Raw genomic sequence first — 25,660 nt, forward strand, 5'->3', positions numbered from 1 at the left:
GGGAATTTCTACTGCACAATAGTTCCCTCCCCTTACCACGATTGTTTCACATGGGTGGTTGCCTTCTTGACCAAATTTTAAGAGATAAAGATACATTTTCACCTCCAGTCAAAAAGTAAAAGAAAGAGAAAAAAAAATCACCAATATGTACCCAGCCCAAGGAAAGGGCAACTTAACCCATCTGTGTGGGTTAAGTCGGTGCTTCCATATCCCCAAAGGGAGATGCACCAGAACACAGCAAACAGCACGTGGCAACAAATATTTGTTGAAAGAAGGAATGGAAAGGAGAGGACTGAATGGCAATGCTATCACCTCTTATATTCAGTCCCACCTCCACAGACAAATGAGCTGCTTATTCACCTGGAAAACAGAAGGATGTAACTTACTGTCCTAGACTCCCATTTCCTCTTGTCTAAGAGAACCACCATCTGCTATCAATTAAAGTTACAGGGATAAAAGAGACCACCTTTTACATCACAGTCAGGAACAGAATAGGTTCATTAACTGAAAAACCCAATTAAAAGTGGAGAATTGTGAATAATAATAATCATACATACATACATAGCTCGAGCATATTATTTTGACCTAAAAACATAAATGTACATTTATTCATTCACCGAGCTCCTAACGTAAGGCCAAGGCCTTTTGTTCCATGATGGGCCTCCGAGTAGAATTTCATGTAGTCTTTCTTGCATCACCCACATTACAACACAACTTTTGTTTCCTGTTTCTGTAATAGTAGAAGGAAGGTACGTGGGAGATTGAGCACACGCAGTTCTCTGCTAAAGTGAGAGTAAAGGGATCAAAAGAGAATATCCCACAGGGACAAAGAGAACTGGAGAAAAGACAACAGCAAAAGAGATGCTAGAGAGCAGATGCCAACCTAGCATCCACTAAAAAAAAGGTACAGCTATACAAAGAGGTATAACTAAAAATCCAAAGGTAGAAACAAAATGGAATACCAAAAAGTATTTGATTAACCCAAAAGAAGGTGAAACAGAGGAACAATAACAACAAAAAACCCAGATGGAACACATAGAAATGCAAGATGGTACACCTAAACACAAACTAGTAATGTTATGTTAAATGTTAATGAACTAAATGGTATGCAAATGAACTAAACACAATAAACTAAAAAGCACAGATTATCATTGTCAGACTGAATATAAAAGACCCAGCTATGTATAATCTACAAAAGACACATTTTAAAGACACAGATAGATGAAAAGTAAAAGGATTGAAAAAAATGTATACCTAACAGCATAAGAAAGCTGTCGTGGTTAAATTCATATCAGACAAAGCAGATTTCAAAACAAGGAGTATCACCAGAGATAAAGAAGGATATTTCATAATGATAAAAGGGTCAATCAGGAAGACATAACAACAATAAAAGTGTATGCAGTTAATAACAGAGCTTCAAAATATATAAAACAAAAACTAACAGAACTGAAGAAAGAAATAAACAAATCCATGGTAATAACTGGAAAATTTTAACATTCTTGTCTTGATAATTGATAAAATAAACAGACAAAAAATCAGAATATAAAGAATCCAACCATACTATAAACCATTTTAATCTAGTTAACCTTTTTAGAACATCACAACCAACAACTGCAGAATATACATTCTTCTCAGTGATACATAGTACATTCACTAAGATACAACACATGCTAAGTCATATATCAGTCTCAATATATTTTAAAAGATTTAATTTGTACAGATTTTGTCCTCTGACAAAAATTAAATTAGAAATCAATGACAAAATATCTATAAACATTCTTCTAAATAACCCATAGGTCAAAAAAGGAAGAGAAAACTGGAAAATATTTTGAACTGAATGATAATGAAAACATACCACATCAACACTGTGGGATTCAGTTAAGGCAATGCTTAAAAGAAATTTTATTGTTTTAAGATACTTATGTTATTACTATGGACTAAATGTTTGTGTCCTCCCAAAATTCATGTTGAAATCCTAACCCCCAATGTGATGGTATAAGGAGGCCTTGGGGAGGTGCTGGGGAGGGAGGAACCGTCATCAATGGGAGTGTATTCCTATAAAAGAGGCTCCACAGAGCTCCTCTGCACCATGTGTCCTGTGAAGACATAGCCAGAAGTTGACAGTCTGCAAGCTGGAAGAGGCCCTTTACCAGAATCACCCATGCTGGCACCCTGATCGTGGATATCCAGCCTCCATAACTGTGAAAAGTAAATTTCTGTTGTTTATAAGCCACCCAGTCTGTCGTATTTTGTTTTAGCAGCCCAAATGGACTAAGATCATTTTTTTTTAAGTTTAAAATATGACCTAAGCTTCCACCTTAGAAGCTTAAAAAATAAAGGGTGAAGTAAAACCCTATTTTAAATACAAGAAGGATACAATCAAGTTAAGGGAAGAAATCAACAAACTAGAAAATGAAAAAACACAGAGGAAAAAAAAAGTGGTTCTCTGGAAAGATTAGTAAAAGTGATAAACCCATAAACAGACTGATGAGAAGGGGGTGAGGGAGAGGGACAGAAGGAGAGAGAAAACACAAATCAACAACAACCGTAATAAAAAAGGGAACAGCACTATAGATCTTACTAACATTAAAAGAATGAGAGAATATCATAAACAACTTTGTGGTCAATACTATGACTTAGATTAAATGAATAAATTCCTTTAAAAATCATCTCAGGAAGAAGTGGAAAATCGAAATAGCCCAATATCTATTAAAGGAATTGAACCTGTAATCAAAAACTTTCATGGAGAAAACCCCTGGTCCAGATGGTTTCATTGGTGTAGTCAATCAAACATTTAAGGAAGAAATAATACCAATATAACACAAACTCTTTCAGAACATAGAAGAAGAAAAATTCCCAATTCATCTTATGACATTACAAGAAAAGAAAATGAAAAAGAAAGATTCCTCATGAACATAGATGCAAAAATCCTTAATGAAATATAAACAAATCAAATCCCACATTATGTGAAAAGGATATCTATCACAACTAAGTGGGATTTATCTTAAAAATGAAGGGTTGGTTTAATATTTGAAAAACAATTAGTGTAATTCATCACATTAACATTGATCTACATGCATAAATTGTTCTATAGATTTAATACAATCACAGTTGAATGTCCAGAAAGTTTCTTTGTACAAATTGATCAGGTGATTCCAAAACTTATATAGAAATGCAAAGGACCTAAAATAGCCAAAGCAACTTTGAAAAAAAAGAACAAAGTTAAAAGACTTATGCTTCATGTCAAGACATAATTATAAAGCTACAGTAATGAATATAGCATAATTTTGGCATTAAGATAGACACACATATCAGTGAAACCGAACAGAGAACAGAAATATATCCACACATTTAGGTCAACTGATTTTCAACAAAGGTGCCAAGACAATTCAATATGGAAAGGATATTTCCAATGAATTGTACTAGAACAATTGGATAGCCATACACATGAACCCTGACCTTAACCTCACACCATATACAGAAACTAACGTGAAGTGGATCATAAACTATATAAAAGCTAAAACTACAAAACTTCTAGAAGACTTGAGAAAAAAATCTTAGTGACCCTGGGCTTGGCAATTTCTTAAGTACTGCATAAGAAGCACAAACTATTAAACACAAATGAATAAACTGGACTTCATCTCATTTAAAAAACATTTGCTCTTCAAATGAACTGTTAATAAAGTTAAAAGGCAATCCATAGACAAGAAGAAAATATTTGTGAAACATACAACAGGGCTTCCCTGGTGGCGCAGTGGTTGAGAGTCCGCCTGCCGATGCGGGGGACGCGGGTTCGTGCCCCGGTCTGGGAGGATCCCTCGTGCCGCGGAGCGGCTGGGCCCGTGAGCCGTGGCCGCTGCGCCTGCGCGTCCGGAGCCCGTGCTCCGCTACGGGAGGGGCCGCGGCGGTGAGAGGCCCGCGTACCGCGAAAAAACAAAAAAACCAACAACAGGAAAAGGAATATATCTAGAATATATGTGTTAAAATAGTTAAACAGAGGCTATTAGACTGAGATGACTTGAATGCTTCAGGAGCCTCCTAAGCAAACCAAAACCTCTAATGCCTCGAAGTTAAGAACCCAAACCAAAGAACAGCCACTCACAAACAGCCACCCAGTCTTTTCCAGATAATACAACCACTCAAGCTACAGCCAATCAGATAATTTCCTTCTCTGCTTCCACTTCTTCTCTGTAAAAGTCCTTCCTCTAACTCCTGTCGATGGAGCACTCCTACCCACTTTGGGTTTGGCATTGTCTGATTCCAACAGATTTTTGCTCAGGTAAACTCTCAAATTTAATATGCCTCATTTTATCTTTTAACATGAGGAACTCCAATGACTCAATACTAAGAACACAGACAGCCCACTAAGAAAATGGGCAAAAGATCTGAACAGGCACCTCACCAAAGAGGATGCATGGGCTGTGAATAAGCACATGAAAAGATGCTTAACATCATTTGTTACCAGTAAAACGCAAATTAATATAAGGTACTACTATATACCCACTCAAATGACTAAAATCAAAAAGGCTGTCCATTCCAAGAGTTGGTGAGGATGTGGAATCATCGGAGCTCTCAAACTGGAAAACAGTTTGGCAGTTCCTTAAAACGTGAAACAGACACTTACAATATGACTCAGGCATTCCACTCATAGGTTTTTACCCAAGAGAAACAGAGACATGTCCACGAAAAGACTTATACAAGAATGTTCATAGTAGCTTCATTTGCAATATTCAAAAGCTGGAAAAACCCCAAATGTCCATCAACAGGTGAATGAATAAGCAATTTATAGTATATCCATATAATGGAACACTACTCAGCAATAAAAAGGAATGAATGTAGATACATGCAATAAAATGGATGAATATCTAGATAATTATATTGAGTATTAAAAAGCAGACAAAAGAAAGAGTACATGTTGTGTGATTCCACCTATACAAAGTTCTAGAAAATGCAAACGAATCTATGATGACAGAAGCTAGTTGCCTGAAGATTGGGGGGTGAAAGGGAAGAGTGATGGACATGCAGACATGCTCACTATCTTGACTGTGGTGCTGGTTTCGCAGACATATACGTATGTCAAAACCTATCAAACTGCACTCTTTGACATGTGTTGTTTATTGTATGCCAATTATCCTTCAGTAAAGCTATGATTAAAAAGGAAAAGAATAATATACCATGACCAAGTTGCCTTTAATCTCAAGAATGCAAGGTTGATTTAACATTTGAAACTCAATTCATGTAATTCATTACATTGACATAATAAAGGAGAAAACCATATAATCATCTCAATAGAGGCAGAAAATGGAAATAATTCATCTTCAGAGAAATAACAAGAACCATGCCACAATTTAAAGTCATGAGCTTCCAGGTCGAAAGGGCCCACGGATTACAATTCATTTGAATGAAAAAATAAAGCTCACTCTAAGGCACATTACTGTAAAAGAAATGAGAAAGGAAAAAGAGAATATTCGGAAAGCTTCTAGAGAGAGCCAAAAGAGAGTCACATATAAAAGACAAAGAATCAGAATGGATTCTAAATGGGGCTTCTTAATCACCACTGAAAGCTGGAGGAAAAGAGAATGATGCCTTTGCAATTCTGAGTAAATATCCACTTGCAGCCTAAAATAACTCTATCAAGTCAAATTCTCAATCAAGTGTATGATGGGAGAATAAAGACACTCTCATCTATTCTAACAAATATATTCCTCTCTACCCTTTCTCAAGAATATACTGAATTTTTTTCACCAAAACAAGGGAACATACCCAGAAAAATAAAAACATGGCAGTCAGAGGACAGGGGAGAGAGACATGAAGATTTCCCAGGACAACAGCTGTGCACCAGATCTAGAGTACAACCAGATTAGTTTATAGCAGAAAGATGGAGGGTACTAGTTTGGATTTTTTTTTTTTTTTTGATGGAATTGAAAGACTATCTGATTTTTTTAAAACATAGTATGAGATGTAGAGTTCACTCAGAGTTTGGGGTTGAACTAATGATAGATATACAGGAAACTAAGCAAATGAAAAAACAAGGCAATTCTTCACTCCAGGTTAAATAAGAAGTGTACAAGAGAGGAAATATTCTTACAGAACACTACATGATTCAGCAAGAAATAGTATTTACACAGTTACCCTAATGTGTACTTATAATATTGATTTAATTGGTGACAAGGGGGAAGGCCAAATGTGAGTATTTGAGGTGATGCCAAAGACTTAAATCTTATCTTCCATAATGGATAACAGCCAAAATTATTCATTTTAGATAATCAAAGAAATAGTAACATAAGTGTGTTATTTAGAAAATTGTAGGTACCCGCCAAAAGAAACAGCTATAAATAGAAGTCAAAGTGGTTGCCTCTATGGTGCCGGGAAAGATCAGTCAGAGACTGCTGTTTATATTTTTTGTTGTCTTGTATCATTTTAAAAGTATTATTTGACTTTAAAAATTACATACGTGTGTTACGTTGATTTTATAAAAGCAAAAATGACTCTCTTTGCAGTCAGAACCCCACAGTTTCCATAACATTTCATTACATTAGTTACAGTCACAAGGACAAGCATGAACAGGTTTGGGAACAAACACAACTGATTCTTGGCAATGAACTAAGTGGAAGAAGAGATAAGACTTCCCAGAGAGAAGCCTACCAGTCGTGTGCGTGCCGCATGCCAAGGGCATTCGGTTGGCATGTTTTACAGAAGGAATACAGAACACTGGTTATATAGCAAGTCGTTTAAACTGATGTCAGAGAAAAGAGCTTCTACTGTAATGAATCCAGATGATAAAGGAGGCTAAAATAAAACAACCTTAATCCATCCATTTTTGCTACCCCGTCCTTTTCCCGTGGGTCCGATGGAGAAAATTCTACCAGGATCAGAGCTCAAGATCATCCTTCTCAAGGTCATTCAGTTTGCCCTGAAATATTAACCCTCATGAGGGAAATCTGCAGATGAGGATAAATTAGAGTCCTTTTGAAGGGTAGGCTATCTTATATACACTCTGGCGTAATCCACAAAATGAGTTGGAAAGGTGGCAAAGGAGATAACAACGCAAAATCTGCCTTTTGCACCATGACGGACCTGATTTCATTTCAGTAACTATGTTTATTCCATTATTGCCTATCTTCTCCTTTGCATTTTGGTTAAGTACTAAACACTATCCATATAAGGACCACAAGAGAAAAAAAGTGCTCGGGAGTTCAAAACAGGACCTGAGACATCCCACATCCATGCTAAGTAGGGTTGTAGCGAATCTCTTTGTTTCGAAGTCTATTCTTGAGCTTTTAAGCATTTTGGGTGGCTAATTATTAGAAGAATTAAAAAGGATATTCAGCCACCTTTTCAACAAGTCGACCAATTTCTAATCTCTTTGCTGTGCTATTTTGGTCAATGATCTGCAGAAATGTCGCCCAGTAAGGGAAATCTGGTTCTCGCTCTTCCTCGGACTCAATCCTGGAGCACCTAGGAAGATCAGATCCACCTCCCACCCTCATTTGCTGTGCGCACAGGATTGTGACAGCCCTTTCTGATAAGAAATTGTCAAATTTCCTTTATAACTGAAACTAGAAGACTAAGCAAGGTAGAAACAGGCTTTTAGCAAGGACAGAGCCCTTATGTGATTTACCTTTCTATATGTATATTCAGCTAGGAGGGGCAATTTGGATATTCTGAAAGGTCACATTCCATAACCTATGAAAGTCAACTCAAAATAAGTATTCTCTTTACTTTTTCAGAAGTCCGTAGGCTACTTTCTTCTTCGGCATCAGTAACCACAGACTGGGACTCAGGTCCAGCCATATGAGTGCCTGTTCAATGAGTTTCATAAAGAATTCCTCCCCGTTGCAAGGTCACCTCACTATTATCTGGGCCCCCACTCTGGCCATTAGCCAAGCCCTGAGCTTGTCACAAGTCTGTCAACATTTTTAATGGGACTGAACTGTCCAGCTCAGATGGGAAACCCTGATTTTTGTTTTTAACCGTCATTATTCGAACACAAAAAAAGCCCATTATATTGACTCTCCTTTCTTACTTCAGATCACCTTATTTTGCATGTTGTAGGCCAATGATGAGCAACAGGAGTGATCTGCATTTACAGTCTCTACAATCATTCCAATCACCTCATATACCCTGGATGTCCCCCTTCATCTTATTTTTCACTTCCTCCACAACTCCTACTTTCCCAGCAATGATGTTGAGCTTCATTACATAATGGGGAAGACTGTTGCATTACTGAATGTTTTTCTAACTGGAATCCACAGTTTCTCAAGCCCTGCTAAGCTGGGGGCCCCAGAGAGGTACCTCAGTTTCAGAGCTGTTGCCATTCAGAGCCTCCACATTTGGGTCCCTCCAGTCTTCTGAGAGTGAAGGGATGTAATTGTCTGTCAGAGCATCCCAAACCCTGTAAACAAAGAGAAGCTCTCATTAGCACACATCTGTGGCCTGGCCTGGCCTGGAGGAAGGAAGAGCTGGGCCAGGGGAGGACAGAAGCTTTTGTGTGCGCCAGGCTGAGATCATCTGCCTTCCAGCATGCAGGAGCGACTTAGCTTAAAAACTGAATTTCAGGCATTAGCAGGAGAGAAGGAGCCAAGAGAATGGACCCTGGCCAGGAGCTTCAGTGCCAAAGGTGTTTGCTTAAGAGAAGAGGAATTTCTCACCATTGAGAAACCAATGGTAGCGTCTATAAGTAAAACACCTCTGACAACAGATAAACTGCCCCTGAAACTAAATCTGCCCCTCAACCAAATGGCTCCTGTCTCACGAACCTAAGAAATGTCCATGTTTCCTTTCTTATGGGCAGAGAAGAATGAAGAAGGGGAGGGAGGAAGAGAGAGATTGATCTGGGCAGATTTTCTAGCTGAATCTCATTAAGATCAGGGTCATTGTCTAGTTTATATACACAGCTGGCCCTTGAACGACACGAGTTTAAACTGTGAACATTCACTTACGTGTGGATTTTTATTCCAATAAATATTGTAGTACCAATATTTTCATTTTACAATTCTTCACTTTAACTAAGTGTGGAGGAAAGTTTGTGTTAGAGTAGAGATCACAATATGTGGACTCAAAAGAAGTAGGGCTTGAGACCTCCTTCTATGCAAATTGTTTCAGCTTATTGCCCTTGTGGTTTACTAATTCCTTTGTTTTTGAGGCAGAAACAGCAGGAAATGGATTTTTCGACTACCCAGGGGGTCAGTGCCCTTAATCCCCCATGCTGTTCAAGGGTTAACTGTATTTCAGTTTCACATGCCTGCAATCTAAAAGGTCAAGAATTAACTCCTTGACATCTAATGCAGGTAAGGGGATGATGCCAATGCTATTAAAAGTTACTTATTACCCAAAATGTTCTAGGGATCCCAGCGTGGCACAATCCTGTCCTCTAGCAATGTAGAGTCTAAGTGTGCCCTGTCTCTATCATGGAGACTCCAAAGAAAATATATGAAAGGAACCAATAAATACACCACTGTCTACACAATTAGTTTTTACTGGGGGAAGATGGGGTTCCCTTTATTACGTTTCTTTTTTAAAGTTCTGATAGGTACATTATAAGAAAAGGTATTCTACAATTCTCTTTGCTTAACTCACTTATTTCAGAAAGATTTTCTTGGGGAAAAAAATGGGGAGGGAGGGATTTGGGGAAAATCCTGAAGTCAAAAACTCTCACACACAGGAAAATGAATAAATTAGTCAACACTAAGAGATTAATGTAAATCAGTAAACCAAGCTCCTAAAATAATGAATGCCATCCATGGAAGCCAGCGGCACTTGAGTTAATATCAGGTAATGAAATAATGAGGGCTCAGTGCAATCTCCTTCAGGTGCCTGTGCACATCAAACATGAGTGATACCTGTGAAACAAGGTATGGGAAGGTACAATCTATTTAGATATACTAATATAAGGAAATGGTCATTTAAAAATAAGCAACTATGTACACATACGGATCAAATCCAAAACATGACAAAGTATGATGTAAGATGCTGAAAAGATAAGTGCACATTTTATATATATAGCAAGATGTGTGTGTATATATATATATATATATATATATATATATGTATATACATATATATATATATCAGAGCACAGACACTTGAAATCAGATACATAAAATGGGGGAGGGGAGTGTTCTTAACATATATAAAATCTGGAATGACATATGACATATGGGTATATAATCAACGAGATTTTCCTAGTGCACAATGCACACAATTTGGTGATTAAAAAAAAAAAAAACTCAAGAAAACACAATTTAATGGCACTGCTTTGGTTATCCACTTATTCATTTTTTGTAGTACAATTACAAGAAGGCACTTGGAGAGACCTCATCAAGTGTTCATTCGACATCTCTTCAGCAGGATTTCAGTCTACGTCTTAAACATGGGTGATAATCCAGCTTCCATCAAGCGCTATTAGAGCTTCATTAATCCAGTCTAATTCTAAATGCAAGTCTCATTAGCGTTCTAAAGCCAAGAGGCAAATATGATTTGCTGTCTCCAAAAGTCCCAGCGCCGCACCCACCAGGAAGGTCAGCAGTCCAGTCCTCCGTGCATCGCTGCACTACACTCTCTGCGTCAAGAATGAACAACACGCATGCAGGCACTGACCTTCGGGTTTGACCCTGCAGCAAGCGCCTGGAAAAATAAAACTCAGCAAAGCCCAAAACAGGCAGGAGCCTTTTGTACCTCTCCTAGATAGGATGGAAGCTGGGACCCTAAACGGACCGCACACCTTCCAATGACCTTGAAACTGTTTATATCCTTAAACTGACAACAGCAGACTGCCTCAAATCATTTAGGGTGGCAACTTTTCTCACCTGAGCCTTCACTGACATACTCTGGATTTTATCTTCTAATTCTAGACTTTTAGTGACAATTCCCTAAACCTTTATCTCCTCGGGATATCAAGCCAACCTTTTTCTGTTTCAAGTTTTCTTCTTGCTTTCTGATGGACATATTTTTATCCTTTGAGGTTCATAAGCAACCTTTAATAGAACCACTCTCATCTCTTTGTCATCACTGGCACACCCTTCCCGTATTCATTCAGTGCCCATTCAACGATAATAACCATAGCAGCCAACCTTACTGAGCATTTACTATGCACAAGCCAGGTACTATCCTAAACTCTCTGTGGATTAATTCATTCATTCCTCACAACTCTATAAGGCAGATTGTGAGAAAAAAAAAAAAAAAACTGAAACATAGAGAAGTTAATTAACTCATCTAAATTCACACAGCCAGTAATGACAGAGGTTGGATTTGAACCCAGGCAGTACAGCTACAGAGCCTATATTCCTACCCACATAACTATTCCAATTCTTTATGAACTTTACTATGGGCATGGACATCAGGACAATATCACAACCTAGAACAGCAGTTCAGCAGCCGGCTCTGCGTGAAAAGTCTATAACCGCATTATTCTGGACCTGGTGTTTTCATCCATCTATGAAAGGAGAGATGGCAAGGTCAGCAAGGGTACACGCCTACTTTCTGTCTAGCTCTCCAGCCCGGGGAAGGTTAAATGGACGGCAAAGGCAGGCATGGGAACAAAGAACGGGGGTGGGAGGGAAAAACACAAAGCTTTCTGTGAGGGAGAGAATGGGACGGACTTTTCTCCCCAGAGAAATTATCCATCTTATCCTAAGCAGGGTTATTGGGAAGAGATCTATTCCCTGTTAGAGGCATCCTGGGTGGACTGTGAAACTCCACTTCCTGAGAAGCATCCTGCTATTTACTCTTATCTCGGGGAAAGGAGACCGTGAAAGCCATCCACTATATCTTTCATCAAAGAACTAAGATTAAACAGGTTCCTTCCATTCTTGTCATTACGCTGCCATGGCACCAGAGATCCAATTTGCTCCCTCAGTCCCTGTAATAACAGAAAAGCCTTTTCATGGGCATATTTTATATCATGGGCTTAGATGCCTATAGAAATGGCTGTAACTATCTTTCACCATGGAGGCCTAGGGATTTGGAAAAGGATGCTAGCAGAGGATGAGCAAACCAAACAGAACAGGTTGGACAAGACACATATCCAAAAATCTGGGTCTGGAACCGACAACATAGCTATCAAGGATACGTCAGTCCTCACACACACACACACACACACACACACACACCCCTATATACCTATTCCTGACAATATGGTAGACAACTTATAGTGCTTGTTAGAATTCCAACTTGGGAATATTTCCCTTAAGCCCCTCTAGGCTGGCTACTGCCCTTGTCCAGTTTTATGTGTGTCGAGTCAGGCCAATATCCACACTTAGATGTGTGTTAACATGAGTGTACTTTTGCTGTTAATACTTAGGAACTATGAATTATTAACACATCAATGACTTTGAACAACTTTTTAGATTCTTTCAAATGCTTCAGTAGAATCCATACTATCTCTGCCTTCTACGTGGGGAAACTGAACCTCTGAGAAGAGAATTAACTTTCCTAAAAATCACAGGCATCTGTCGACTTTCCCTATCTGATTATTTGGGATTCACTTCTCTTCGACTTAAAGCATGGCTGACTCCAGGGTGTTTATTTATCATGTGAACTTGACTGTTGTGGCCTCTCCCGTTGCGGAGCACAGGCTCCGGACGCACAGGCTCAGCGGCCATGGCTCACGGGCTCAGTCGCTCCGCGGCATGTGGGATCTTCCCGGACCAGGGCACGAACCCGTGTCTCCTGCATCGGCAGGCGGATTCTCAACCACTGCGCCACCAGGGAAGCCCGTGAACTTGATTTTTAACATGACCTTTAATCCAGTAATTCTACCGGAAAGACAGGACTGTCAGTGTTCTCACATGTTTGGCCCCTCTGTCTCCAGGGTCCTTGCAAGACAGGGACCCCAGTGAAGTAGGAAGTGAGTGAGGGCTGACCATTCCCACTCTGTAGGCCTCCAGGTCGGATCTCTTATGACAAAGAAAAGGGTGTTCCTACATATGCAAAGAAGAGATTCTGGAATATTTTCTAAATTTAGAAACAAGAAATACATATTGACTCTTTTAATGCCTAGGACTTCCATGCCCTGACAAATCAGAGAAGAGCTGATATCTCAGCCAATTCTCTCCGAGCCACATAGTTCCAAATGAAAGCTAAAGAAGTCAAAACTTCAAAGGGAATCACTGACCCTGCTTTCTGATTCGTGCTATCTTTCAGGAGGTTAGTTTGACCAAGAATTTCATTGTTTTTGTTGGAAGCCTCTATGGTGTAGTTCTAACCCACCCCAAACACTTCACTCTTTGGTGGATGAAATCTCTAACTATTAAACCTAAGCAGGTTTATTGGAACACCAGAGCTGGGCTCAGGAGACTATTAACTGTGTTAAATATTAAATTATCTTTTTCCTTTACCTCATCATAATTTTACAGTTGAAATAGCTTGATAGGTGTCTCTAAAACAAAGTGTGTAACTTAATTCAAATTTTTATTTTAAGTTGTAAAGCTTTAGACACGCGGAATGCCTAGAAAGCACTGTGTTAATGATTTCTCTTCCCAGATTCTTCCCACCACACTATCCCCAAATCATATTTTACCCCTAAGGAATTATTCAACCTTTGGTCATTTAGCTGAGGCAGTCAATGAGGCAGGCAAGTCAGAAAAATCAGGATAAGACTAATAATCCCATGTGATGGTAATTAACATTGAGTGGCCTCTGCTAATGTGCTAGGAAAGAGTAAGAACCTGCTTGCTGGGCCTCTGTCCTTAATGAGGCAAAGGGGTGGTTTACACAGGGGAGAAATGATTTGTTGGAAGCAAAAGGAATTTTCCGAGCACAGCCTGGGTGAGGTGAGAAATTAGGTTATTGGCAAGTCCTTAGCCCTGCTTCATCAAGATTGAGCTCGGGAGGTTCCAAAGATGAGGACCCACTCAGTCAACTAGAGTTAAGTGACAAGCCCAAGGTCACACAGCGAGTTAGTGAGAGTATGAAAATCATAATTCATCAGGTTTCTGGTCCATTGCCTGGTGCAATGAAGTAGATAACAGTAAAAGCTACTCTGTATAATAAAGCCCCAGAGCCATTCTTTTTTGACCTCGAGGAGTTGAGCAAAGTATAAAAGGCTCAGAATCTAAAAGAATCAATTTGAAACTTAAGATTGAATTGAAACACGTAGCCCACAGCTAGAGTACTGGTCACCAGAGTGAAATGTTCTCTGTGATCATGCCTTCAGGCTAGCATTAATTAAAAAGAAAAGAAGGTAGTGGCGTGGGCCTAGAAATACATTACATGCACCTACGAGGCTAGCTATTATTGCTCATCCAGGTCATCTGATATTCAATACTCACCCCCAAAATATTATCTGATCACTTAACTACACACCATGTGCTGAATCAGACAGTGGAGAGATAATAATGAATAAGACAGACAGATACACAACCTTTGTATTCACAGAGATACAGTCTCAGTAGTCATCAAATAAGCAACTACCTGCCCAGTACAATCAGGTTCAGTCCTGTGGGACAAACCTCTCCCCCTACTTACTCATGGGCAACTTTTCCCACCCAAGTCCATAAAAAGAGAAACCAAAAGTACAGTTGCTCCAAACTTCCACTGCCAACTACTTGACATTTCTTGTGTGATCCCTAAAGAACAGTTGATGCATATTTTATCCCTATGGGGAATTTACGCCTATTTTTACTAAATGCCCCAAACACCTTTCTTTAATTTATATGACAAATCACCCCCCTCTTCTCTTTTCTAGTCCCTCCTTGAACAGCACTTTTCTCAAATTCCTTTTCTTGACTTCTGTTAAGACCCTGGAAGGTGGCTAGTAAGTGACACAGTGGAATCTGCTTACTCAAAAGCCACCTCACCTGGTTATCACCTTTATTATGTCCGGGGTAACTCCCTGTTCTCTTGGTTCAGTGTGTATGCTTTCTTATTTGGACATATCTTAACATTTGTAGATAATTTTTCCAGTCCTGAGGGGTTATAAACAATTTGGAGATTTTCACAATCCTGGTGTTTTGTAAAGCAAACTGTTCCAACGACATATATTCCTCTGTCACAGTTAATTAAATTTTTTTCTGGTCCTTATTTCTAATATCTGAGTGGGTTACCATGGATATAAAGAAAGCTGAAGGGCTTCCCTGGTGGCGCAGCGGTTGAGAGTCCGCCTGCCGATGCAGGGGACACGGGTTCGTGCCCCGGTCCGGGAGGATCCCACATGCCACGGAGCGGCTGGGCCCGTGAGCCATGGCCGCTGAGCCTGCGCTCCGCGACGGGAGAGGCCACAGCAGTGAGAGGCCCGCGTACCGCAAAAAAAAAAAAAAAAAATCCTTCATTCCTTTGTTGTTTCAACTTAAGAAAGCTCTATGAGTAACTGTAAAGGGACATAACTGAACAATGTCAGCAGTTGCCAGGGCACTGCCTCACAGAGAAAAACATAAGTAATATGCCATGAACCCAAGGACAGAAACTCGTTCTATGTCAAGGAGCCCCAGATTCCGGGGCTCTATGCTGAGGCAAGAGCGGGCAATTAAGACAGCTTACTCCTCATCCTGCAGGGTCTCCTCCTCCTCTTGGATCTGGATCTGGTTCTTCACGGGAGCTAGGTTCTCGGTCTTGGCGTTGTAGTTCCGAAAGCAGACATTGAGCTTCTCATCAAATTCGTTCACCAGGTCCTCCATGGACTTGAAGCTGATTATTTCAGAAGAAAAATTCTCAAGCTCAGAGAGGGAGGGGTCCTCTAGATGGTGGGGAGATGAGCCGTAGAAACACTGTGGCTTCTCTTCTGGGTCCTCCGAGCAGCAGGGCCGAAGGTCCTCAAATTCTTCATCCAAACTCACCAGTGGGGCCTCCATTCTTGCACAGCAATAGGACAACTGCAATGTTCAGGATTCGTTTATCTAGAAGAATTAAACACAGTAATGTGAGTCTGGACGGGACTTTTGTGCCAACTCTGCTGAGGAACCATAATCTCTTATTCCATAACTCTCATCCCTCTGAAAACAAAACTTCCACTTTACTGGTCCATCGCTTCGGTACTTCCTCACTATTATACCCTTAAGGAGTTCAGATATCATTGTTAGTGTGAATAATGCTAACCCAATTAGCATACATTTTGGAGGCACACCTGCTTCCAATTCCCTGCTCCAAAACACAAAGCCTAATGGTTAAGCATGCAGCCTCCGGACCAGACTGCCTAGGTTTGCATCCGGCCATGCCCCTTACCAGCTGTGACCTTAGCAGTAAGTTAACTTCTCTGTGCTCCCTTTTATTCTTCTCAGGACAGAAATAATAACAGGACCTATCTCAAAGGACTGTCCTAAAGGTTAAGGGAGTAAACACTGGTAAGTGCTTAGAACAGTGCCTGGCAGATAATAAATGTCTATGTTGTTCAGTTTATGTTTCTATTATTATTATTATTATTACTATTATGATAGGTCCACATCCCTAACCATGTGCTCTCAAAACTGGAAGTTTGGGCTTCCCTGGTGGCTCAGTGGTTAAGAATCTGCCTGCCAATGCCTGCCTGGTCCAAGGAGATCCCACATGCTGCAGAGCAACTAAACCCATGAGCCACAACTACTGAGCCTGCGTTCTGGAGCCCGCGAGCCACAGTGACTGAGCCCACGCGCCACAACTACTGAGGCCCCCGTGCCTAGAGCCCGTGCTCCGCAACAGGAAGCCACCGCAATGAGAAGCCCGTGCACCACGATGAGGAGCGGCCCCCGCTCTACACAACTAGAGAGAGCCCATGCACAGCAACGAAGACCCAACACAGCCAGAGATAAATAAATAAAATAAAATAATTTTTTAAAAAAACCTGGAAGTTTTTCGTAACTGTATTTGGTGGTAAAACCTGCCCTGACCTACACATGTTTGGCAACTAAACCTGATCTACATGAATATAGAGATGTTCATGGTTTATCCCATTTAGTGTGTTTTGCTGCAGAAATTTTAATTTTTTTTAATTATAGAGATTGCTGCCCCAGGCCCCGGGGGATGATATGCAGAATATGCACTCTATTATTGCCTTCCAAAATCTGAGATAATCTAAATTCTGAAACATGCCTGGCCTCAAGGGTTTTGGATAGGGCCTCATGGATCTGGATATTATTACTCTCATCAATAAATGATAGACTAATTGAACACTAATACAGACTTTCAAACAAGCACCTGAGTTTTTCCCAGACACACAGCATATGTCTGAAACTAGAAGAATGGATTAAATGACCTAGTACCCTGTCAGAGATAAGACCCAGAGACTCATGTGCTCCAAAGCCCAGACTCCACAACCACCTTTTGGGCACTATACCCTGGAAGGCTGTACACTCACCTCCCTTCATTTCCCAACAGCTCCGGGTCCTCTACATACACTGCCTTTCGCTGTGATTTATCCATCTGTGTGTTCATCCAAGCCCTTCCCCAATTTTAATTTAAATTCCTCGAGGGCAGAGACATCCTCTGGATACCCTCCATGGTTTCTAGCACACACTGCCTGCGGCAAGGCAATCAATCAGTGTGTGCTCACTGACAAATGATCTTCTGTCCCCCTCACACAGTTTTCATTTTCCATTGCAGGCAGCACAGGCATTACTGTCTATCATACCCTTCTCTACCTACTCAGCTTCCTTCCCTGGAACACGGCAAGGCAACCAAACTTTTCCCTCCTATCTGCGTGATGACTGATCCAGATAGATGCTGAAATTGGAAGCACTACCTCAAGAGGACTAAACAGACAGCAAAAACCACGGCTTCTGCCCCAGGACTACCATTCTCCACCTCTACCTACAAAACTAAAACTCTAAATAAGCGAGACAGAGGGTATGCCAGGTGAGGACCTGGACAGTTATTACTGGGATTTTACTGGGATTAAGTCAGTTACCACCACATCTCATCAAAACACATTCTGAATATTTACAGTTTGCAAAGGCAACATAACAGGACCTTGGAATACAAAAAGATATAAAAGCAGTATTATGACAGCTTGGAAAGAACACAGGCTCAAGAGCCAACAGACCTGCCAAAGGCTGGCTGAGTGACAAGCATTGCGGGTCCTGATTTCCTCGTTTGTTAAAATGAAGGTGTTGGTACAGAGTTAATGCCTCTGAAAGTTAATTTTAATAACATATTAACTTAATACTTTCAATTGATATATTTTAATAGTGTAGTTTATTTAATCTAATATATACAAAATATTGCCATTGCAAAATGTAATCCATATTTTCAAATATTAATGAGACATTTTACATTCTTTTTTCATACTAAGTCTTTGAAATCCAGTGTGTATTTTACATTCACAGTATGTCTCCATGTGGATCAGGCACATTTCAAGTGTCCAATATCCCCGTATGGCTAGTGGCGACCATACTGGAAAATCCAGCTATTAAGCAATATACACACAACTAATTGCCAGCTAGAGGTTCTTCATCTATGGTCGACAGACCCCTAAGGGCTCTTTGAATATAACCATATTTTATTTTATGCACTTAAAAGCATATTCAGAGAAGGAGCCCAAAGATTTCTCTACATTGCTAAAGTGGCCCATAGCACAAAAAAGATTAGGAATCCCCGAGTGCCAAAAAAGTGAGTTTAGAAAAGATCACTGAGTGCAACTGAGAGTAAGGAAGCTTTTACAGACAAGGGATTTGTATTGAGAGAGGAAGGACTCTGATGGTTAAGTGTCGGGCCCCAGGTTCCAAACCTGTTCCTATTACTTCCTAGCTATGAGACTTTGGGCAAATTATAAGTTTCTCTGACTCAGTTCCTCACCCATAAAATGGGGTTTAAATGGCACTTATATTGGAGGTTATTTGGTGGAGTAAATGAGATAATCTTTGAAGTGCTAAGCACAATGTGTGGAATACATGAAGTATCCAGTAAATGTCAATAATATTAGGAAAAGGCTTCCCTGGTGGCGCAGTGGTTGAGAGTCCGCCTGCCGATGCAGGGGACACGGGTTCGTGCCCCGGTCCGGGAGGATCCCATGTGCCGCGGAGCGGCTGGGCCTGTGAGCCGTGGCCGCTAGGCCTGCGCGTCCGGAGCCTGTGCTCCGCAATGGGCAGAGGCCATGACAGTGAGAGGCCCGTGTACCGCAAAAAAAAGAAATAAATTAATAATAATAATAATATTAGGAAAGCGAGGCCAATGTAGTTACGTGGAAATGTGGGGTGACAGTGCTTCAAGGAAAAGAAAAACTATCCTTGACATGATATTCCATGTGTGATGCTTCAAAATGCTTATCAAATGAGAGAACTATTGCTGAATGAATGTTACCATCTTTTTTACTAAGGCACCCCTGCTATTTTCAATTCATGTGGTCAAAGCCTCTCAGATCACTGGTTCCATTTCAGAGAGACATGAAAGCTAACCAGCTGGTATTCCAGATATTACACTTCTTTTAAATCTGTACTCTTCCTGTGGGGGGGACAAGGGAGCTGGTGTGAGAAGGTGATATCGAGGAGGGTGCTGATTTGAAACAGCACAATCTATACCATTAACCAGTAACAAGAGGGAGAGCCAAGTGGAACCTAGGGCTACGATTGAGGTTTTTTGTTTTTGTTTTTTGCGGTACGCGGGCCTCTCACCGCTGTGGCCTCTCCCGTTGCGGAGCACAGGCTCCGGACGCGCAGGCTCAGCGGCCATGGCTCACGGGCCCAGCCGCTCCGCGGCATGTGGGATCCTCCTGGACCGGGGCACGAACCCGCGTCCCCTGCATCGGCAGGCGGGCTCTCAACCACTGCGCCACCAGGGAAGCCCCTACGATTGAGTTTTGAACATTGGCAACAAAGAAGATTATCCTGAAAGCACCTATCCTCAGCCCAGGCTCTAGAGAAAGTAGATTCACCTCGAAGATTATAGAAGAAGAAATGGATATCACAGCTCTAAAGTTCAGAAATGTGATCATTTGAACAATCTGCAATATAGCCCGATTTCTTTTCATCAACTCACTCACTACTCAGGGGCCAAGAAGCTCCGCATGAACGACCAGGTGGGGAGGAAGCTAAAACTGAGAGCCTGCATTGAAAATCAAAGTCACTTGACACCCAAACTGAGCCCAGCGTTTGTAGAAAGAGCCCAGTCTGTGGTAAAGGAGGTGAGAGCCAGGCATCTGACTGGCCCCACCACGGCCTCAAGGCGAGGTGTCTGGGTTAGAGCGGGCAGTCCTTCTTAAATGGTTCCCCTTCTCTCCTTCTTTCGCTCTTCTCTCTTGGTGGGGTAACTCTGCCCCCCAAATGAGATGTCCTACTCTTGCATCCTGGCCGGCTTGCCCCTGTCTTCAGTCACAGCTCATTTCAGAAGCTTCTCTTCCTTAAAAGCTAGGGATATTCAGTGGAGAGCTTATCCTCTTTCTCTATACTTCCAAAATCAATTTGAAAAAGAAATACATGAAGAATGGCAGGAAGAAGGAACCATAGGAGGGTGGTCTTGTCTTTTTCTCTTTCTAACAGAACGAGAGTGCAGGACTATAGCTTGCTGATGTCCTATAATCTGTTCCATTTATTTTGGTTCCCAATAGACGGTGTAACTGGAAAAGAAAAGTCGGCTCAGAACTTAACAGAGACCCAGTAGGAAGCACACGGTAAGCCTCTCGTGCAGCACAATCATATACAGTAGCCGCAGCTCGGAGCTGCAGTACCGTCTCCCCGTGCCTGCTTTGCTGAGCGGAGCAGCAGGGAATTCACCATGCCTCCCCCTGCTGGGCCTCTGCACCTCCACACAGGCCCCATTCCATCTCCCCTTCTTCCCACTGCTTGCCCCACAGACCGGTTGATTCTATGCCCACCCCACCCCCCATAGCATCCCTAAAGCTGCCCTCCACTGACCCACCTTCGGTTTCCCATCGCCCCTCAGCAAAACCCAGTCCGTGTACACGTTCGTGCCAAGCTGCACATTTTGACGGAAAGAGAGTATCTCACCGCACAGAAGTCAGCAACCCCTTTGTGGTTCGCTTCCCCCTTCCCCCTCCTCCAGCCGCTCCATTCACCCTCATCTCACATCCCCCTCCCCCAGCCTGTTGGGGTAAAGAAAGGCTCCTCCAAGCGGCACAATGCCTGGAGCGCCAAGAAAGCCGGGGGCATCCCGCGCAGGCCGCAAGCATACTCCAACGGCCACGGCCCTTTCAGCCAGACGAGGCCGGGACATGGGAGTGGAGGGGGTCGGGAGGTGTCGCGGCGAGTAGGGCAGGGATAGGGAAGAGAGAAGAAGAGAGGGCTGTGATATATACCCCCTGGGGGCTCCGTCAGATGCGCTCCCAGCCCCGGAGGCCCTGGGCCCACGGGAGGGCAGCGTGCCCCCCCACCATCACACCCGTCCTTTCTCCGACCTGTTCGCGGTAAAACAATCGCTCCGCCAGCGTCTGCGGCAGCTGCCAGCGGTTCTGACACTGCAGGAATGCACGGTCCTTGGGGAGAGGCTCGGCGTCCCAGGGAGGGGCACGGGCGGGGTGAGGGGTCAGGTTCTTAGAGGCATAGATGATTCTGGGGCGTTGAAGGGAGCCGGACCAGATAACGGTCCTGGGAGGAGGTACCGACCCACTGCTCCAGCACCATCGGGCTGCGTTCCCTGCCTCCCCCAGTCCCCAGACCGCGCCGCCTCTACACACACACACACACACACACACGCACACGCGCACACGCACACACACACGCCTGTCTGGGGGGCCGAGGCTCTGATGATGCTTGAAGTGCCCATCATCCGGTATCTCCCGGCGCCGGGCGCTGCGCCCCGCTGCTCTCCCGTAAAGGGCTGGGCAAGAGGGCGACGGCCTCCGGGCCCTTCCTTTCCGATTCCGGAATGGGACCGTCCTGGGTGCGGAGCTTCGGTGCCCCCAGACCTGACGGCCGGAGCGTGCCAAGTCGCGGGGCCTCCTTCCCCACCCTCGTCCACCCCCACCCACGGCAGTGGGTCGGTCTGGATTAAGGTCGCCCCCCCGCGACTGCACCTGTGTGGGTCCTGGAGGAGGGAGGCGGATCGCGGGGCTCAGCTGGACACCCCCATCCACTGGCCGCGGGGAGCGGCCGGAGCGCAGCTCAGCGACAGCGGCAGCCGCGAGCTAGCGAGCGCTCCCCTCGCAGCTCCGCCGGCGCCCGGCTCCGATCCCTCCTCCCCCCCGCCCCCTCCGCCCCCTCCCCCACCTCCCCCGCGCTCGTGCCCGGGCTCCGCGGGCCGCGCCCGCGCCGGGCACCCGCCCAACGGGCACGCGCAGGACCCGGACGTCATCTTCTTGTTAACATTCCTAGCCCTACTTGGTGCATGTGGCCTGCCTTTATTAATATTTATGAATTACTATTTCTCCCCCCTTTAGCATTGGCCTTTCTGCTTCCTTCATGAATATTCAGAAGCTCAAGATGTGCGCTTGCAATAACTCCCATTGTGGATTTCTCACAGGGAGGGCCTGACACTGTAGCTTCTCCATAAAAGCGCAGGCGGGTGGCCGAGTGGATGGGTAGGCGGATGCCCGCAGACACTCTCAAAGACCTCCCTGGACTTTCTGGACTCCCCCTTCTGTTCTGCTGGGGGCTGGGGTGAGCAAGTGAAAGGATGCCTGCCACGCCGAACCGGGCTCAGACCTCGAGTCAAAAGTAATAAACGCTTTTACCTCCCAAAGCCGCAGGGTGGGGCTGGCTTCAGGCCGATAAAGCTGCGAATGTTTCCACTATCCATCTACAGAACTTTTTTATGGATCCCAAACTGAAACTCTGTACCAATTAAACATTAACTCCCCATTCCTTCTTCTCCGCAGACCCTGGTAACCACCATTTTACTTTCCGTCTCAATGAATTTGACTATTCGAAGTATCTCTTGTAAGTGGAACCACACAGAATTTGTCCTTTTGTGTCTGGCTTACTTTACTTGGTGTAATGCTTTCAGGGTTCATCCATGTTGCAGCGTGTGGCAGAATTCCATTTCCATTTCCATTTCTATTTTAAGGCTGAGTGATATTCTGTTGTATGTATATAACACATTCTCTCTATCCTTTCTTCCTTCTATGGACATTTGTGTTGTTTCTACCTTTTGGCTATTGTGAATAATGATGCTGTGAATGCAGAGGTATGAATTCCAGGCAACATTTTAAAAAACAGCATTCTATGACGTGTGCTAGAAGCTGTTGGGGGGGTGTTAAAAACTGAAGGCAGGCAGGCCTGCCTTCAATAGGTGCAGAGTTTAGTGCCTTGATTTCCAAACTATGCTACTTGGAACCTGTAGGGGGTTGAATAGTGTCTCCCCCCAAATGTATATCCACCCAGAACCTCAGAATGTGACCTTTTTTGGAAACAGGATCTTTGCAGATGTAGTTAGTTAAGAGGGGGTCATACTGGATTAGGGTGGTCCTAAAGCCAATAACTGATGTCCCCATAAGTAGAGAGGACACAAAGCAACAGGAAAGAAGCTACATGATGAAGGAGGCAGAGACTGGTGTGACACAACTACAAACGAAGGGACACCAAAGATTGCCTGGAACCACCAGAACCCAGAAGAGGAAAGGAAGAACCCTTCCCTAGAGCCTTCAGGGGGAGCATGGCCCTGCTGCCATCTTGATTTTGGACTTCTAGTCTCCAGAACCATGAAACTATAAATTTCTCTTGTTTTAATCCATCCAGTTTGTGGTTATTTATTACAGCAGCCATAGGAATATGGCTTTTGGTAGATTTTGGTAGTGAAAACCGAGCAGGACCCTGTGGGGCTCCTGGGCACAGAAACCTTTCCATGTCCCCCATTTCTTGTTTGTAGGGAATAGACTCCAGCCTCCATGACCTTCCCTGAGTTCCAAAGGGCAGATTCAAACAATTGCTAATCAGGGAAGGGAGGGGATGCAGAGATAAGGGAGGAACAGCCAAGAAACAATAGTGCAGCCTTGGGGCAGGGTCCTGGTTCCATCTCAAGTGATACACATAACAACATCTTTAAACTCTTTATAGAACTAAAACCCCCAAGAAATGGAAGATGTCAGTATTCTTCATTCCAGAGAAGACCACCTGAGGCCAGATTAAAGGAACCAAAGAAGCTCACCAAGAGATTACCTGAGACCAGATTAAAGGAGTGCAGGCCCTGCACACACCCTGATCTTATCAGCAACCCCACCCTTGAACCACTGTTATAAAACTCCTCAGCAAATCCTCCTAGGTTGAGACACACAGTTTTTCAGGGCAGGATCCACTGTGTCCCTCTTTGCCTGGCAAAGCAATAAAGCTATTCTTTTCTTCTTCACCCAAAACTCTGTCTCTGGGATTTGATTTGGCACTGGTGCACAGTAGTGGGGTGCTGCTGTAACAAATTTTTCTTTTTTTAAAAAAAGGAGGGAATGTTTATTTATTTATATAAATTTATTTTTATATATTTATTTTTGGCTGCACTGGGTCTTTGTTGCTGCACATGGGCTTTCTCTAGTTGCAGCGAGCAGGGGCTACTCTTTGTTTCGGTGCGCAGGCTTCTCATTGCAGTGTCTTCTTCTCTTGTTGTGGAGCACAGGCTCTAGGCATGTGGGCTTCACTAGTTGTGGCACGTAGGCTCAGTAGTTGTGGTGCAGGGGCTTAGTTGCTCCACGGCATGTGGAATCTTCCCAGACCAGGGCTCGAACACGTGTCCCTGTATTGGCAGAAGGATTCTTAACCACTGCGCCACCAGGGAAGCCCTATAACAAATACCTTAAAATGTGGAAATGACTTTGGAATTGGGAAAGAGATCGAGGCTGGAAGAATTTTGAGGCACATGAGAGAAAAAGCCTAGGTTGTCTTGAAGACATTGTTCGTAGAAATATGAGTTAAAGGTGAGTTATCAAGAAAGCTTCTATCACCACAGAACGTATACATATTGTCATGAACAGAATGTTGTTAGAAATATGGTTCTTAAAGGTGCTTCTTGTAATTATGGTCTCAGATGGAAATGAGGAACATGTTGTTACAAACTGGACAACAGGCAATCTGGTTAAAAAGTGGCAGAAAGCTTGTCTGAAATGTCTTTTGCTGTTGGGTGGCAAGTAGATTTGTAAGCAATGTACTTAGAGATTTAGCTAAGGAGATTTTTTAAATGTGGAGGATGTGGCCTGGTTTCTCCCTGCTGCTTACGGTAAAATTCAGTGAGGAATGATGGCCTGGACCCCCTTCACTCCTAAGCAGCAAATTGCATGTAAGATTTCTGAGAATTTTATACCAACAGAAACATTGCCAGCCTGTACTAAAAGATACAGAGATGGGACACAGTAAAGGAAGACTGTTAGACTTCTGAAATTTCACGTGCAGGAAACAGGCTGATAGAGGTATTCCACTGCAAAGGTTATCATTGAAGAAAAAGGAAGAATGACTCTGAGGGCAGGGCCACTGCCCCAGTCCAAGAGGATGGAGCTTTGAGCCATGAAGTATTATTCTCAGTCCTTGAAACCTCATGGAACTTACGCTGTTGGGTTTTGAGCTTGCTTTAGACTAGTAATCTCTTTTCATCTTCCATTTTCTCCCTTTCTGAGTGGGAATATCTATCCTATGTCTGTCTTACCATCGTATTTTGGAAGCAGATCAGTTTCACAGGTTCACAAAGGGAGAGGAATTTTGCCCCAGTATATATAATAATACCCAGAGTCTCACCCATACCTGATTTAGATGATGAGTTTGGAACTTCTTGATAAGATTTCAGGTTAATGTTGGAATGGGTTAAGACTTGGGGATATTGGGATGGAACGAATGTATTTTGCACCAGAGGTGGACATGAATGTTGGGAGACCAAAGGGCAGACT

The 25,660-nt window shown here is 43.0% G+C and overlaps 1 protein-coding gene and 1 long non-coding RNA gene across 4 annotated transcripts in view; one reads left to right on the forward strand and one right to left on the reverse strand.

The window, feature by feature from the left end:
* FEZ1 (fasciculation and elongation protein zeta 1) overlaps positions 1–22,070 on the reverse strand; it is a 40,930-nt gene extending 18,860 nt beyond the window's left edge. Inside the window, exons 1-3 of one of the 3 annotated variants that reach the window (XM_059070705.2) lie at positions 21,875–22,070; positions 15,478–15,833; positions 8,296–8,395 (exon numbers count right to left, since the gene is read on the reverse strand). In XM_059070705.2, the coding sequence (XP_058926688.1) occupies positions 8,296–8,395; positions 15,478–15,788 (411 nt within the window). In that variant the 5' untranslated portion in view covers positions 15,789–15,833; positions 21,875–22,070. Of the gene's footprint in view, positions 1–8,295; positions 8,396–15,477; positions 15,834–20,760; positions 21,025–21,256; positions 21,632–21,874 lie in introns of those variants that run through there. The other 2 variants (XM_067039254.1, XM_067039255.1) reach the window with 2 other exon arrangements.
* Positions 21,605–24,128, forward strand: LOC136794535 (uncharacterized). Its single transcript, XR_010841497.1, has 3 exons — positions 21,605–21,853; positions 22,676–22,736; positions 23,853–24,128. It is a non-coding gene; the product is annotated as an uncharacterized lncRNA (long non-coding RNA).
* The last annotated feature ends 1,532 nt before the right edge of the window (positions 24,129–25,660 follow it).

This window comes from Kogia breviceps, chromosome 7 (genome assembly GCF_026419965.1).
Source record: "Kogia breviceps isolate mKogBre1 chromosome 7, mKogBre1 haplotype 1, whole genome shotgun sequence".
NCBI classification, from domain to species: domain Eukaryota; kingdom Metazoa; phylum Chordata; class Mammalia; order Artiodactyla; family Physeteridae; genus Kogia; species Kogia breviceps.